This window comes from Giraffa tippelskirchi, chromosome 5 (assembly GCF_054371585.1).
Source record: "Giraffa tippelskirchi isolate mGirTip1 chromosome 5, T2T-mGirTip1v1.2.pri, whole genome shotgun sequence".
Taxonomy (NCBI): Eukaryota; Metazoa; Chordata; class Mammalia; order Artiodactyla; family Giraffidae; genus Giraffa; species Giraffa tippelskirchi.
Window position 1 is genome coordinate 28586324 of NC_137279.1, and position 16037 is coordinate 28602360.

At 58.0% G+C, this 16037-nt stretch overlaps 2 protein-coding genes and 1 long non-coding RNA gene across 15 annotated transcripts in view; 1 reads left to right on the plus strand and 2 right to left on the minus strand.

Moving 5' to 3' along the window:
* Positions 1-3862, minus strand: part of SLC35E2B (solute carrier family 35 member E2B) — an 18032-nt gene extending 14170 nt beyond the window's left edge. For 3 of the 10 annotated variants that reach the window (XM_081488358.1, XM_081488350.1, XM_081488355.1), the window contains exons 1-2: positions 3291-3862; positions 230-465 (exon numbers count right to left, since the gene is read on the minus strand). The gene's annotated coding sequence lies outside the window, so the exon portion shown is untranslated. Of the gene's footprint in view, positions 1-229; positions 466-615; positions 727-2742; positions 2920-3290 lie in introns of those variants that run through there. The other 7 variants (XM_081488357.1, XM_081488349.1, XM_081488354.1 and 4 more) reach the window with 3 other exon arrangements.
* Positions 3071-9256, plus strand: LOC145505677 (uncharacterized). The gene is made up of 2 exons (XR_014053199.1): positions 3071-7108; positions 8161-9256. It is a non-coding gene; the product is annotated as an uncharacterized LOC145505677 (long non-coding RNA).
* Positions 9257-16037, minus strand: part of NADK (NAD kinase) — a 22734-nt gene continuing 15953 nt past the window's right edge. For all 4 annotated transcript variants that reach the window (XM_081488347.1, XM_081488348.1, XM_081488345.1 and 1 more), the window contains exons 4-12: positions 14601-14730; positions 14245-14353; positions 14046-14131; positions 13078-13180; positions 12574-12728; positions 12323-12422; positions 12082-12239; positions 11386-11468; positions 9257-10978 (exon numbers count right to left, since the gene is read on the minus strand). In XM_081488347.1, the coding sequence (XP_081344473.1) occupies positions 10798-10978; positions 11386-11468; positions 12082-12239; positions 12323-12422; positions 12574-12728; positions 13078-13180; positions 14046-14131; positions 14245-14353; positions 14601-14730 (1105 nt within the window). In that variant the 3' untranslated portion in view covers positions 9257-10797. The remainder of the gene's footprint in view (positions 10979-11385; positions 11469-12081; positions 12240-12322; positions 12423-12573; positions 12729-13077; positions 13181-14045; positions 14132-14244; positions 14354-14600; positions 14731-16037) is intronic.

The window sequence follows — 16037 nt, forward strand, 5'->3', positions numbered from 1 at the left end:
GGGCACCATGCTGAGAGGGACACACCTGCACAGCCTACACACCAGAACCTCCATACTTGAGGGTCCCCCAGAAATGTCCAGCGGGAGGGCCCAGGGCGGGACTGCTGGTCACCACCACCAGGAGGCGCAGCTATCCACCCGTGAGGAGTGAGAAACGCCTGGTGGCACCCACAGCTGACGGTCAGCCAGGTCCTCTTGCTCAGACAGCAGGCGGGCACGTAGCACTTACCGCTGGTCACTGGCCGGAGCGGCAGTCCTGTGCAGAAGGCCTGCTCCCAGGTGCAGTGAAGCCCCTCAGCGGCTGTGCTGGCATCACGCATGGAGGCTGGGGGCAGCGGCCTAGAACCCAGCAGGTCTGGCTCAGCCAGCCCCACTGGGACCCCAGCTGCCCTCCCTGGCTTTGACCGCCGTCTTCTTCCTCAGCCTCTGTGACTCAAGGCACCTTCACGAGAGGCAGTTCTCATCCTGTGAAAAGCCAAAGGTCAGTATCCCAACCTGATAATGATGAAAATTTACCTCACCCAGGGTGGCCTGGAGATGGGGTGGACCAGGCTGAGCGCAGGGCTCATGGGGCCCCCCCACCTCTGGGCCCCTGATGACACAGATCTGAATTACCGCCCTCTGGGCTTATAGCACAAAATGACAAGAACTGTTATGTAGCCTCTTCCACTCAGCTCAGAGCCAGCAGCCTAGGAGGCCAGAGTTGACTCCACTGTGCTCCTGTCCAAAGCCTCCGCAGGACAGGGTCCAGACGGGGCACTGAAAGGAAACCAGCATCACAATGCAAAAAGTACACACGTGATGCTTTCATCACATGCAGGCACTGAGACCATCCCAGCCTCCACCAACCCTACAGCAAGGGCTCTAGACCCTGGGGAGGCTGCCTGGTTCTGAAACGTGGGCGGCCAGGACCACGGGGGCACATTAACCACCGAAGGGAAGCTCGGGGTGGAAGTTACTGACAGGAAGTTGTCAACTTTCTCATCCAGTTTTGCAGAACCCTGAATTCTGAGGCCCATCAGTCAGAGGTCAAGAGTCTCTGTTCTACAACAAGCAACTCAGGATGCTCTCAAACACCTGGTGAGGAAATCCAGGTCAGTTCACGTTGTCAGCAGGGCAGTTTAGATAAAATACACTGAAAGTCTACAAATTTCATACTTTTAATTCAGAAACTCCACCTCTAGGGCTTTATCCTAAAGAAATAATCCAACAAAGGCCCAGGTTTGTACATACAAAGATGTTCAAAAGCTTTGTTTTTAAGACTGAGAAGCTGACACTGGCCAAGTGTCAGATTAAAAAAACTGTAACAAACTCTATCACATAATGGGACACTGTAGCCCTACCAGTTGTGACAAAAATATATTTGTCATAGAGGAAATGAGAGCAGAGTCAGTTACAAGCTCTCTGTACATTATGTTCAGGTTTAAAAAGTACCAATTGTTCAGAAGAACACAGGCCAAGGTAACGACTGTGGTCAACTCTCAGAGGCAGAATCTCAGATCCTTCAGGTTTTTTTTTTTTTTTGCATTCTCTCCATTTTCTAATTTAATTGCATTGAAAATGGATTTTTTAACAAGACCGACTATATATAAAACAGAGAACCATAGCCAGTATCTTATAATAACCTATGATGGCATGAAAAAGAATGACAAAGAATGTTATGTATGTACAACTGAATCACTTTACCGTACATGAGCAACAACACTGTAAATCAACTATACTTCAATTTTAAGACAAAAATAATTTAATGTAAAACCTTTTCCTGGTTCCCTCTCTTAATATTCTTTTTCAGGCAGTTTAATATTATTTCACTCTACTTTAAAATGTTACTTGCAAGTTAAAGGATTTTGGGTAAAGAACACTGCACTCTACTGAAAAACAAAGAACTTAAGCCATTAAACAAAGAGTCTGCTTCTAAATAGGTTTTTAAAAAAAAAACAAAACAAAACAACAGCAGCGGCGGGTGAGCAAGGTTTTCAAGGCTTCAGAGCATGAGCGCTAGGGGAGAAGGGGCGGCACTGCAGGCCCCATAAAACCCCGAACAGAAAGTAGGCTGAGAACTACAATGAAGTCTTAGCTCTGGGCCTGACTGGGAGTTTCCCAACCCAGTTTACAAAATAACAGTTCGCCAGGACTGGCGCCTGGCAGGACGTCAGTCATTATATAACTTCCAGTTTTTTAAAATCCGGCGAAGACACCAACTGCAATGAATTTGCTGCGGGCGACTCTGCCCGGAGAGGACAGAGCACCTTTGCCCAGTTCTTTCAGGAGTGGCTGCACCTGCTGCTCCAGGGCCGTGCCCATCTCGGGGCGCATCGGTGGGGGGCAGGTGTTAAAACGCTAGGGCGCCGACCCTGTGTCCCCACCTCCGCCTCTGACAGTACCCCCAGGTATCCAGGCGCTGCGGGCCCCGCGGACTTCCAGTTCCCGCCCCACCTGTGCCCCGCCCGCCGCGAACAGCTTTGGAGCAGGAACGTGGCGCCGACCTCGGAGGCCTAAGGTCCACTTGGACGCCTGTAAGGCGTGGCGGGGGCCCACGTGGTGGACGCTGCAGGAGCAGACCCGGCGTGAAAGCGCTAGGGACGGTTCCCTCTCACCCCCGGGCGGCCTCGGACGCCCGGACGCGCGTGCCAAAGCCCGGGGTTGGCCGAGTCGCCAGGGGAAGCGGGGGGTGGGCACGGACTCAAAGGGCGACCCCCGGAGGTGACCCGCCCCGCCAACTTTATTCAGCCCTTCACCCACCAAGGAGCCCCGGGGTAGACGCCGAGCGGGCCCCGCAGCCTCAGGGACGTGGGCCCAGCCCCGGCCCCGGCCCCGCAGCCGGGCGGGGTCCTGGCGCGCCGGGACGGACGGAGCAGTCATCCAGGGCCTCGCCGCACCCTACTCCACACCGCGACCCGCCCTCATCCCGGTGACTACGGCTCAGGGAACCGAAAGCTGCGGATCGGGCTGGGTGGGCGGACCCGGAGAAAACCCCTAGGTCCCGGCGGGTGACGGGGCGGGGCCGGAGGCGGGGAGAAGCCGCTACTGGCCCGGAAGCCACGCGCCGGAAGTGACGCGTCTGAAGTCCGCCGCGGCTCCTAGCCGTCCCGCGTGACCCACCACACGGGACTCGTTCCGCAGTGTCCTGAGGGTCTGGGCTTCTCAGCTGCCGCTTGGGTGCGGCGATTCCCCGCGTGGTCGTCCCCTTGGCACCTCCCTGGGCCGTACCACATCAGCCCACATGGGGATAGTGCTGTTGGGCGATGGCGACCCCCGTGGTCATCCCCTTGGCACCCTTCGGGCCGTACCTCATCAGCCCAGGTGGAGGTGGTGCTGCTGGGCGATGGCGGCGCGCGGCCTCGGTACCCTCCGGGCCGTAACGTGTGGCCCAGGCGAGGGTGGTGCAGCTGGGCGATGGCGACCCCCGCGGCCTTGGTCCCCTCCGGGTTGTAGCACCTCGGCCCAGGCTGGGGTGGTGCTGCTGGGCGGTGGCGCCCCCTCGTGGTTGTTCTCTTGGCACCTTCCGGGCCGTACCATCTCGGCCAGGGGGGCAGGTGCTTCTGGATAATGGCACCCTCTCACCGTCGTCCCCTTGGTATCCTCCGGGCCGTACCAATTCAGCCCAGTCAGGGGTGGTGCTTCTGGGAACCGCCCTCCCCTTGATACCTTCCGGGCCGTACCACCGCGACCCAGGAGGGGCAGCAAGTTTGTGGAGGAGCCGACCTATAAGCTGGCTCTGAGTTTTGGTTTCAAGAGACAGAAATTCCAGCCTCAAGGAGCCTCCCTCAGAAGAGGAAAGACAAAGGGACTGTCCTAGCTGAGGAAACCAGCAACGGAGGTGCTCTAGAGGGCAGCTAGATTCCGAGGCCACGCCCCTGACGAGGACGCTGGTTGGCTGAGTTTGAGGAGTTCCACCAGGGGGCGTGGCCTTGGCCCAAGTTGGTGAGGGGCTCCAGTGGGAAGGTCTTGCCTGCGCGCGCGCCCCCACCCCCCACCCATCCCTGGCAGCTTGCGCCGCATCTTCCTGGCTCGGTTTTCCTCCTGGCTTACTTTATTAATTTTTAGCTAAAAAAAAAAGTTTTTTTCAGTCGTGTCACACTGCTTGTGGGCTCTTAGTTCCCGAACAGGGATTGAACCCAGGCTCTTGCAGTGAAAGCTAGGAGTCCTAGCCACCGGACTGCCAGGGAATTCTCTCCACTTACTTTTTAAGCTAATTTTTAGGAGTGAGGTTACTGCTGATGGGCTCTTCTTCCTCTTCATTTTAATATCTATTTTTATTTGTCTGTCCTGGGCATTAGTTTCTGCATGTGGGACCTAGTTCCCTGACCAGGGATTGAACCCATGCTGTCTGCGTTGGAAGCTCGGTGTCTTGCTAGTCAGCCACCAGAGAGGTTCCTAATGGGCTCTTCTTAAGGCTTACTTTTAAAAAATTATTTCGGTTGCACTGGGTTGCTGCCAGGGGGCTTTCTCTGGTTGTGGTGAGCAGGGGCTACTCTGTTGCAGTGCGTGGGCTTCTCATTGTGGTGGCTTTTCTTGTTGGGGAGCACCCACGGGCCAGGAGCATGGGCTCCAGTAGCTGGGTGCATGGTTTTTAGCTGCTCTGTGGCATGCAGAATCTGTCCAGACCAGGGATCAAACACGTGCCCCTGCATTAGCAGGTGGATTATTATCCACTGTACCACCAGGGAAGTCCAAGGCCTATTCTTCTTGTGAGACTTTCATATATTTTGCTTCATATTGTTTTGAAATTAATAGTTTCTCCTTTAGATCTTGGCCAGAGGGTCAGTTAATGGATGGTGGTATCTGCCTACCTCTGGCGTCTACAGGCAGGGTTTGGGCCATGAGGTGCAGGGGAAGGGTTTTCTTTGGGATCCTCCAGAGGGTGTGATCAGAAGAAAGGCCTGGACACCCCAGGGGTTGGTCAGGGGCCTGGGCCTAAAATGCAAAAAGAAAGCAAAAGTGAAGTTCTCTTAACATCTGTATCTCGGAGCAGAATATGACACTTTCATCATCCCTGAAAGTGAGTATTCAGGACCCTGAACAAAGTTTATGGGGTAGATTTTCCTACTTTGCACAAAACTCGGAGATGCTTGATGACTGCTCAGCAGCACTGGGTCAGTGAGTTACTGGTCAGTTGCTGGTCAATGAGTTACTTGTAGTCAAATAATTTCAAAAGCAATTGTATGAAAAGTAGCAAAACCTTTATAGCCGAGTGGTTCTTACATTTTATCTGAGACAGTTCATCTTAACAATTCTGAAATGACGTCGGGGTGCCAAGTCACCTTCCCCTCTTGGGCCGGCCACTCCAGCAGAGAGGACAGTGTTACCCAGGCCTTCAACCACGGCTGGAGGAAGTCTTTGCTCCGTGGTCACACTTCTAGAGTTTGTATCCTGCCACCTTTTCTTTGTCCTGTTAATGATTTTTCACCTAAAACAAAGCAAAAAAACAGCCAGTTATCTTACCAGAAAGTCAGGTTTGTTTCCCTTGTGGCTCAGCTGTTAAAGAATCGCCTGCAATTCGGGAGACCTGGGCTCAATCCCTGGGTTGGGAAGATCTGCTGGAGAAGGGAAAGGCTACCCACTCCAGCATTCTGGCCTGGATAATTCCATGGACTGTCTAGTCCATGGGGTCACAAAGAGTTGGAGATGACTGAGCTACTTTCACTTTCTTTCAGGTTTGGCAGCAGCAAAGAATTATAACTCAGGACATGCAACTGTGATAACCACATACAAGTCTGGTAAAGCAGAGAGGACACTCTTTTATAGAGGAGGAAGGGAAGTTGCTATAAACAAGAAGTCCATTAGAGGAAACATTGGAGTTTAAATAAGGTGGCTTCTCATTGGCTGAGCCGTTGCCAGGCAGGGAGATCTGCCTGGTGGTGGCAGTGAGGTGGCTGCTCTGGCCACAGGTGCTGGGACTCTCCTCCTCTCTGGTTCTGTGTGGACATCGGGGGTACATACCTGAGGACTTCCACCTTGTGACCTCCCAACTCCATTTTAGTTGAGGTGTCCCTTGATTAATTTTCAGATAATTCTTCTCTAAACGTTTGCAGGAGATGTGGCTTTGCTGCCTGTGAAGGGCTGTGTGTGACTTCCAGTATCAGAAGCCACCACAAGGATCTGAGTAGTTTTACCGACGTTTGCTGGAGTTTCGACTTATTCCTTTGACCTGATTCCAAGAAGTAGAATTTGGGGTAAAAGACAGTAGACCGACCAGGATTCTTCACACCCTTGTCAGCTTCAAATATGGCCGTTTCAGCCTGTTTGCTTATTTGCAAGTTAGACACAATACCTGTTAGGAAGTTGTTCTTATGAAGGAGCCCCAGCCGACCCCCTTGCCCTAGCCCCGCTCCCTGAAATATCCAGCACAGCCCCTTCACCCGCATCCCCCCATGGCATGCTGGTGTCTGCTGGGCCCTCTCAGTCCTTCGCCACCGCCAAGCTGGTCGCCTGCCCCCTCTCACAGGCTCGGCCTACATCCGTATCTTGGTCTAAAGTGATGGCCGCAGTCAGATGGGCCCAGAGGAGCCCATGTTTCCAGGGAAACATGAGATAGAAGCAGATGTGGACCTGGGCCCAGGAGCCCACAGGGTCCCGAGAACCAGGTCGTGATCGGTGGGTGGAGATCGTTCGTATGGGCCCCCCACCTCAAACCTCCAGACCCACTGCCAGCACTGACCCACATGATATAGATTCCAGGGTGCCCATCCTGACCACAGCCCCTCCAGGCCTATTTTCTATCACTGCACATTAGGCCTCAAGGTGTCTGTGTTGCACACCATCCACATTCGTTAGGACTCACCACACCTTGGGGTGCTTCTGGGCGCCTCTGCTGGCCTCCCTTTATTAGACATTCTGGAGGAGGGCAGGTGGAGTGGTCAGCAGTGAGGGGAGGGGTCATCAGAGCTGCCAGGGCAGAAGGGGGCAGAGGCTCAGACCAGGACCAGGTGGCCCTTGGGCCCCCAAGGCATTGGGATCTGAGCCTGTTCTAGGTGCCTGAGGGTGCGGGAATCCCGGGACGGGGTCCCCGGGGAAAGGATTTCACAGATCGTAAGTACCATCCCAAGTGTGTGGGCCTTCAGACCCAGCTAGCGGGTGGGGACTGGAAGGGGAACCCTCCCATCAGGTGAGCCCACTGGGGTCTGCCTGGGCCTGGGCTGGGCCCCTGGCCACCCCAGGTCACTTGGCTGTAGGGAGTTGAGGCTTCCAGTACCTTCCTGGGTATTTCCTTCCAGGCTCTGGGACGCTCCCTCAGGATGGCCAAGCAGCCCTTCTGGATGCTGCCCCTGGTCCTGTGGGTCCACTCACCTGCCATCCCGGCCATCACCTCAGCCAGTTGCTCCTGGGGAGCCAGGTTTCTGTCTAGTATGGGCGCTGTGCCTTGCATATGGAGGTGGGGGCAGCCACAGCCACTAGGGCCTCTGGCTCATCCTGACTGGCAGGTGGGGAAACAGGGTGTCTGCTCAGGGCAGCACCACTTTGGCTGCCCTTTGGGTACCCTTTCCACAGGCCCAGCGGCGTGATCCCTGCCCTGGCTGACCCCCCACAGCCCCCACCTTGGCCTGACCCTGGTGCTAAGCCTCTGAACTCCATGGGGGCGGGAGGGGACACCTGAAAGTCGCCCACTGGACCCCGGGGCTGCAGGGGGCCCCCTTGCAGCTTCAGATCAGCGTCCAGGAGTGTCCTGGGGACCCAGGGGCCTCACCGAGCTCCCAGGAAGTCGAGCTGAGGTCAGGCTGTGCATCTGTCCCCACGGCTGCCTGTCTGGAGCTTCTGGGGGTGAGAGGCCCTCCCATAGGGTGCCCAGACCAGCCCTGAGTGTCCTCTGTGGGCTCCTCCCCCTCCTTGGCCTTGCCCACCCTAACCTCACCTCTTCCACCAAATATTCTGGTGTTTCCTGGTTTGGACGCAGCCCAAGCTCCAGCCTGGCCCTTCTGGGGTGAAATGTGCCAACAGTGGCCAACTTGCTGATGTGGTGACTCAAGTACCCCCACCCCTGTCCCCAACACCCCCTTCCCAACTTCTCTGGGCTCCTCCGACAGGCCCTCCCTCCCTCCGCCCCCACAGGGCCTCTATCTCCACAGCAGCTCCCCTTCCCAGTTGGCACCCGGGCAGACTTCCAGCGTCTTTCTAGCCAGTGGCTCCCAGGGTGGGAACCTCAGGACAGGCCAGGCCCAGGCTGCCCCAGGGCAGGAACTGCTGGACATGGAGCCTGGTCTGAGAGAGAAGGGAGATCAGCTGGGTGGGTGCCCAGCACTGAGGCCTGGGAGGAAGTCAGACAGGCCAGGAAAGGCCACCACCCTGACAATTGGGATCTCTGAGGTACCAAAGGCCTGAGCCCACAGAAATGCCCTCCCGTCATGCGGCCTCTGTGCCTCCAGCTCCCCGCCCTCTTCCACATGCTCCACAAAGCCTGGAAGGTCAAGGTTCAGAGATCAACAGCCTTTGGCAAGAACGGTGACCCTACAGGTGGTGCCTGTGCCCACAGAGCCTGCACTACTGTCCAGAGACCCCGGCCAGTGGGCTAACTCCTGCCCTCAAGTAGATCCTCTGCTCCTGGAACAGCAAGGCCCAGCCTGGGGTCCACGCATGCTCAGCTAAGTCCATAGAAACTCGGGCTCCAACAGCACGCCTGCCCCACTGCCCATGTACACTAGCTTCCTGGCAGACATGCTGGCCACTGAGCCCCACTGCAGAGGAGATAGCAGAGGCCTCACAGCCACTGAGACTCCCAGGCAGGATGGGGTCATCCCCCCATGTGCGCCTGGACGTGAAGGGAGCTGGGGAGGCAACCGCACACACATGCCTCTGACCCCAACAGGCAGGCCCTGGGCTGCTCCACTGCTGGGGCACCCACTGCGCCTGTCCTGTGCTGGCCTCACAGCAGTGCCCACAGGGTGCTTGTCCCAGCTCCCAGGCTCCAGCCCACAAAGCTGTGTCTGCGTCCAAAGTCCCTGCTCAGGCTCTTGGCAAAGCCCAGCCCCGCCTAAGCCCAGGCCCGAGAGGGGGAGGCCCAGAACCAGAGAGGGGACCATGTGCCCACTGGCCTCCGTGGGGCGCCCTTGGCCCAGAGCTTGGGCTTCTCCTGCAGGACAGGCCCGGAGGCCTGTCCCCAGGATGTGTCGGGTGGGTGCTGCTGGAGTGTGACCCCCCACACACCCTACAGGTGTGCCAGGGGTAGCCTCAGTGCATCTGGACCCCCCAGGCTCGCACACCCCCTCCACGTTTTGGTGTTGGTTACAAAGAACCAAATAAAGTTGTCGCTAAACCCCAATTTTTAAACAAGTCTGTTTATTGAAAGAATCTGAAAATAGTAATAAGGCTTTCAACATTTAACAAATTTCAAGATATTAACAATATGAAACATTAAGAATTTACTTCAAAAACCCAAAGTTTCCTAGGTCATTCCCCATCATTCTGCAGACTCGGTCTGCACCTGCTCTGTTGTCTCAATGTGTGACCTGCGTTCTGACCACTCTTCTGGACCTAAAGCGGGGGTATCGCCCCCTCAGCCTGTGGGAGGCCTGGTGGGCCACCCTCTGTGCTGGAGCTCGCGGGCAGAGGGTAGGAGCCCACCTCCATCTCCAGCACTGGCCGAGCTGCCCAGACAGCCACTTGGGTAGATAGCATTCAACAGACACGTGAACAGTGCTCAGGCTGCAGGGCCAGCTCTGGAGACCCCAGATGCCCTCCTATCAGACTGTCATGTTCCAGGCGGGCAGAGCTCAACCTCCTGGCCCTTGTCCCTCCAGGAGTGAACTCAAGAAAGTACAGGCCCTCCATCCTTTCTGGCCAATTTCACAGGTGAAAACGTAGCTCAGAAAGAAATCAGTTACTCAAAACCAGGATGCCCGTTAGGCACCAGTAACCAGAGGCCCACTGACCACAACCCCCACCAGACTCCATGCGGGCCCAGCCCCAGGCGGCCGGTCAGCCAGCAATAGAGGCATAGGGGCTGGAATGACAGACGTGCCCTCAAAGCCAGGCCCCTGGGGAGAAGCCAGAGCAGCAGCAGTGCCTCCCCAGCCCACCAAGCACCAGACCCTCTGAGCAGAGCCACCCAGCTCTCTAGATGGCCACGTGGGCAGCAGAGAATGGTCCCACTTAACAGCACAAGCCCTCCCGCAGAAATCTCAGTGTGTACAAAAAAATCTGTACGTAAGCACTCTCAGAAAAGTTTAAAAGAATCTCTAAAAAGTAGACACAGGATTGAAAACACCTTCCAGGGTGGGGAGGCACGCCCCTGCTTCCCGAGGAATGTGTGTGGTCTGGCCCCTGCCTGCCAAGGCATCACCAGAAGCAGGGAGGAGACCAGGCCTGGGGACCAAGGCAGGCGGCCTGGCAGATTCAGGATGAACGCCGAGTTGGGGAGCGGCTCTCGGCACCAATTCCCCCCAGTGGCTTTCAGGGACATTGTGAAGCTGAAGGGAGATTCTTGGCCGTGAGACGTTTATTTTCAAGACTGTAGGATAGACCCGTTCATTCTGATCCCCTCTCAATTTCAATAGACTGATTCGTGGAAGTTTCCTGACAAGGAATCACAAGGAGCCCACCACCTGGCTCAGCCATAACCATCTGGCTCGGCCATCCCCAACTGGACTGGGCTCTGACTGCTTGCCTGGTGGGTGTGCCTGGGTTTACTTCAGAGCTTGTGTGGCCTGCTCACTGGCTTGTTTAGAAATGCAGAAAAGTCAGATTTAAAACGTTAAAAACAACTGATCTGGTCGACACAAGGCAGACTGCAGGCCCTTCCTCTGGCCAGAGACAAGCAGCGCAGGGCCCGCGACGTTCACAGAGTGCAGACAGGGCACCGGCCTAGCTCCCCGCCCGCTCCTCCCCGCCCTCCTCGTCCGCATCCTCCTCGTCCTCCGGGAAGTGGGCCTGCTTCTTCCGCACATTCCAGTGCAGACACTGCGCCAGGCTCTCGAACCAGTCGCTCACGGGGTCGCGGACACAGATGGAGGGAAGGGGGTAGCAAGAGGTCGTGATGCTAATGCTGCAGCAGAAAGGAGATGAACGTAGCCCCTCCTGGAACTGAGCCCCCTTGCCGCCCACTGAGCAGGACCCTCAACAGCCTGGCTGGTGGACCACCTTAGCTCTGCTTGCACCACCTGCCGTGCGGCCTGGCCCCATGTCCTCTGGTGTCATGGGCACATGGCCATTTTCCAGTCTGGCCCTGCGGACAGCCAGGCTAGGGGTTCAGCGGTGCTTTTGTGCCCCCCAGGACAGAGCCGTGGACCCCTTCATTCCACTCAGGTCCATGAAGGGGACCCCCAGGGCAAGGCGGTAGGAAGACAAGGAGCAGGTGCAGCTGGCAGGGCGCCATCACCCAGGCAGAGGTCCACAACTTACAGCCACCCTAGGCCCACCTGCCCCAGCTGCTGCACCCCACAGTCCACACACCTGTCTCCGTGGCGGATCTCCTGTCTCTTTCGTCCATCGAAGGACACCCATGCAGTGTTCCTTGCCTCTGGTGACAACATGATCTGAAGGGTCAAGCAGCACATGTGTGGGGGGCTCAGAGGACTCTGATTCTGAGGGTCAGATACACTTTGAGCACAGCTGAGTGCCACGGACCCCACCCTGGGGCGCAGCACCGGCCAGAAGCAACCTCATAGGCAACACAGTGCCCACCGCATGCCAAGGTCAGCTCTAGGCCGTGAAGTCACTGCACTATGCGGACACTAGCCACAGGGAACAGAGGCCCACAGGGAACAGAGGAGCTGTGTCCGGCAGACATAGCCCTGCCAGCTAAGGCTCACACCAAGGACGTGCTGGCCTGTGGTGGCCTGTAGCAGGGAGCTCGGGCCAGGGAAAGAAGAGGTGGATGTGGAAGGGCAATGAGGCCAGTCAGACACCAGAATGTGGCCCCAGGGATGTGCCAGGCAGCAGCGGTTAATCGCCTGAGGGCCTCCCCACACATTCCCACCACAAGACTGTCCCCACCCACTCAGGCTGAGAGCCCCGCCCTGCCAACTAGACCCTCTGGGGCACAGGACACATGATGAACGGCCAGAGTGGACAAAGTCCCTCCTGCCCCCAGCAGGGCAGGCAGGCAGCCCCACAAGGGCTCCAACAGACAAGGGTGGGGGCTCTGACCTTCAGCTCAACCCCGGCAGGCACCACAATGGGCCGAAAGGACAGCGAGTGGGGGCAGATGGGCGTGACCATGATGGCGGGCACGTTGGGGTGGATCATGGATGCCCCCGCGGCGGCCGCATACGCCGTGCTACCCGTCGGGGTGGAGACGATCACGCCTGCGGGACAGGCTGCAGGTCAGGCTCGGGCACTGCCCCCACGCCCCACGCCCCACCCCCAGGCAGGCCCGATGCCCACCTACCATCGCCCTGTACTGTGGTGATGAGGTGCCCATCCAGGTAGACGTCCACGTTGGACAGGTAAGAGGAGGGGCCTCTGTCGATCACCACCTCGTTCAGGACCTGGGGGCAAGGCCACGGCACACTGAGCAGGCAGGGCAGCGCGTGGGCTGCTCCTGGGCTCCCTAGGAGGTCCAGCCCAAAGCCCCTGCCCTGCACCCCCTGCCCGAGGGCATGGCCCGGCACCTGGTGGGGGAGGGGGAAGCCCACAGACCTGGTACTGCACAGCCTGCTTCCCAACCTCCACGTCCAGGGCTGTAGCCAGCACCCCGTTCTCGCTGATGCCATTGGGGACGGCCACCTTCTTCCCTCGGGGCTCCTTCACAACCCTGACCTTCAGCCGGCTCCGGAGAACAACAGCTGCGTTCCCTGGAGGCCAGCAGGGTTCACACCCAGGAAAGTCAGCAGGTGAGGGCAGTCATGCCACAGGAGAGCTCCCCGCTCCCCCAACCAGGGACCCCTCCCATCTTCACATAAATGGAGGGCGACACCCTGGGCTCCTGTGGAAATCAATCCATTGCTGCCTGACACAGACGGTAGCTGAACTGTGGTGGCTTCAGCTCCTCTCTGTGAGGACAAGGTGTATGACCCTCAGAATCAGTCCTCTGAGCCCCAAACACTCAGCACTGCTCTCAGCATCATTAAAAACCTCCCAAACCAAGCAGGATGACTATCCCACATGGGAACTGCTCTCGGGCTCAGGAACATTCCAACTCACCCTGTATCACCTGAGTAACTTGCGACTGAAAGTTCTCGAAGTTGAAGGGGGTCAGGAAGCCCAGGGAGCCCAGATGGAACGCCATGACTGGAGGCACGCTACCCTGCGAGCCAATGAAGCAGGTCACTCGCTGGCCAGTCCACGCGGAAGGCACGCGAGCACCAGCCCAGATGGACCCACGCCCGGACGGTCCCTGGGAGGGCTGGGGGGAGGGAGGTGGTGCTGATACACAGGGCACAGGGTCAGCCAGAAGCCTGGGAGCCAGAAGAACAGCTGAAGAGCTGACGAGAAACGGGGGCAGGGGGACCAACCACTGGCCACAGGGGACAGGAAGGCGTGGCAGGGCAGGACATGGGGGCTCTGACACACAGAGGCCATGCCCAGCAGGCTTGGGAGGGCAGTGAGCCCCCACAGAGATGCGAGGGAAGAGCATGGGCAGCCAGGGCAGGAAGCCTAGGGTGGGACTCGGGTCCCACCATGTGGCTCTGCAGCCACTTCCGCTGAGGAGGCTCCCAGGAGAGAACGAGAGCTCTGAGCATGTGGAATGCCCCAGGACGCTCAACCTCGGCCTCTGCCAGTCGCTGCTGCCCCAGGCCCTGCTGGACCCCACCCTCCTGCCCCACTGGCTCCCTCCTACTCTCAGGCATCGCTCTGGGGGCCTGCCCGACCTCCTAACACACCCTGACAAGGTCCCTGCCTGGCAGATCCCTGCCATCCGCAGCCTCCACAGTCCCTCCCCCACCATACCTCCCAGTCGGCCTGGGGCTGCTGCTTTCACCTGCCCCTGACTCTTGGCCCCCTCACTCAGCCCGCATGCCAGCTCTCCCAGGGGTTGCCCTCCTCCCAGCCCAGCCCCTGGGCCCCCATGAGCCATCAGCTGGCCTGGCACAGCTTCCAGCACCCGCAGCAGTCCCAGTTCCGTGTCCTATCACCTGCACCCCTACAACCTCAGGCAACTGGGGCCTCACCTGGAAGAGGGAGGAGGCGTACAGCAGGGTCCCGTCTCCCCCCAGGCAGATGATGAGGTCGATCTGATTGGAGATGTCATCGTAATCTGGAAGACACAGGAGACGTCAAGCTCCCCAACTGCTGGGCATGGGGTGAGGGAGGGGTACCAGAGGTCCCGCCGGGTTGGGGGCAGCACCCTGCCACCCGGGGACAACTTGCCTTCTCTGAAGGTGCAGAACTTCCTCTTCACTGGCCCGAAGTGGTCATCGCTCAGGAGAGCAGGGTCTTCCAGAACCTTCTTCTCCACATACACAACCATGTTGTTCTCCTGGAAGGACATGGCGGCGTCAGCCCTGCCAGGAGGACAGGTCAGGGCGCCGGTCTTCTAGATGCCTCCTTCTGTGCCTCAGGCTTTTCTGATGGGGGCAGGGGAGAGGGGCACGATTCCTCTGTCTCTCGGAGGCAAAGTGCCTTTGTTGTGCTCATGGTACACACTTCTGAGCTCCTGTGCCTGGCTTACGAAGCCTCCTGACTTGAGAGGGTGGGAGGAGAGCCCGGAGCCCGCCCCCGCTCACCTCCATCAGGTACGCGCAGAGCTCCTTGAAGGGCTGCAGCAGGCTGGCGTCCCGGATCTTCTTGATGACGAGGACGCTCTTCGGGGACTTGTTCCACGTCAACCGCTGGCTGGCAGGGTCTTGGATGTGCCTTTGAGGGGAGAGGCGCACTCACATGGGCCCCAGGCTGACCCGCTGGCACCTGCACAGTGCGGAGACCCTCCCCATGCCCGGCCGTGCCCCTGCCTGAGGCTCCTTCGGGACGAGGCTCCTTCGGGACGAGGCTCACACAAGGACCTGCTTGGAGGACGTCCCACGTGCACCCAGACCAGCCAATAGAGACTTGGGCTTCCCACTGACCCAGGTCCACACTGCTATGTGAGCAACTCAGTGGACCTTCACTTCTACAGTAAAAGCCTCTTTTAAAGCCAGTGGCGGGATCTGGAGCAGTGAGACTGTGCCGTGTGATTTCAATGGAGAGAACATGTCATCACGCGTGTCCAGGACCCTGATATGAACGAGGACTCTGGTGACGATGACGCGTCAGTGTAAGTTCACTGTTTGTCACAAATGCACCGGCTTCGGGGATGATGACGGTGGGGAGGCTAGGAGGGGTACAACAGGGAGCTCTGTACCTTCTTCTCACTTTTGCTGCCAACTCAAAACTCCTCAAAAAATTAAAAAACAAAAACCAAAAGAAGTCAGCTGGGTCTGCCCGCCAACGACAGCTCCAAGAGTCCTGTGTGCCCAGTCTCGGTCACTGGTGCTGCAGGGCCTGGTACAGTCTGTGGGCAGCAGGTCTTCCCCCAGGGGCAGGGGTGTCCGAGGCCAAGCCCTCAAGTGGGGGTGGGCCCCCAGGCAGCACCTCCACCTGTTGGGAAACAGCCCTGAGGGCTGCAAGCCATGGGAACGGCCCTTCTGATGCAAGTTCCCCAACCGAGACACCTGCTCCAGATCATGCCCCATGGCCGGTGCCTCCCTGAGAACGTGATGGCCCCACCAGCAACTTTCCACACCAGGATGCGAACCACTAAACAGGTGGTGGGTCCCTGGCTGCAGGCTGTAACTGACTGACCATCACTCACCCTCTCCAGGCGTTTCTGCAAAGGAGGGGGTCACTCATGACCCTCTGCCGGCATCTCGGCCAGCCTGGGTCACACGCGCAGCTTGGCGGAGGGTGGTGCTGGGTGCCCAGCATCTCGGTCGTGCTTCACTAACGGCGGGAGTGCGATGCACCCCAGCCCCCCAGACTCCCCAAGTGTGCACTGGCACCATAACCCCACTGTCTGTCTCCTCAAAACTGAAAGCAAAACATGAAGTGACTTGCTAAAGGCTGCATAAAACAAGTACAGAGCTTCCTAAAATGAAAACTCAAACAAACTGTATTTGATCTTACTGCTCACACCATCCTCTTGCCCAATCGCCTCTAACAGCAAAGGGGCCAGACCTCAGACAACT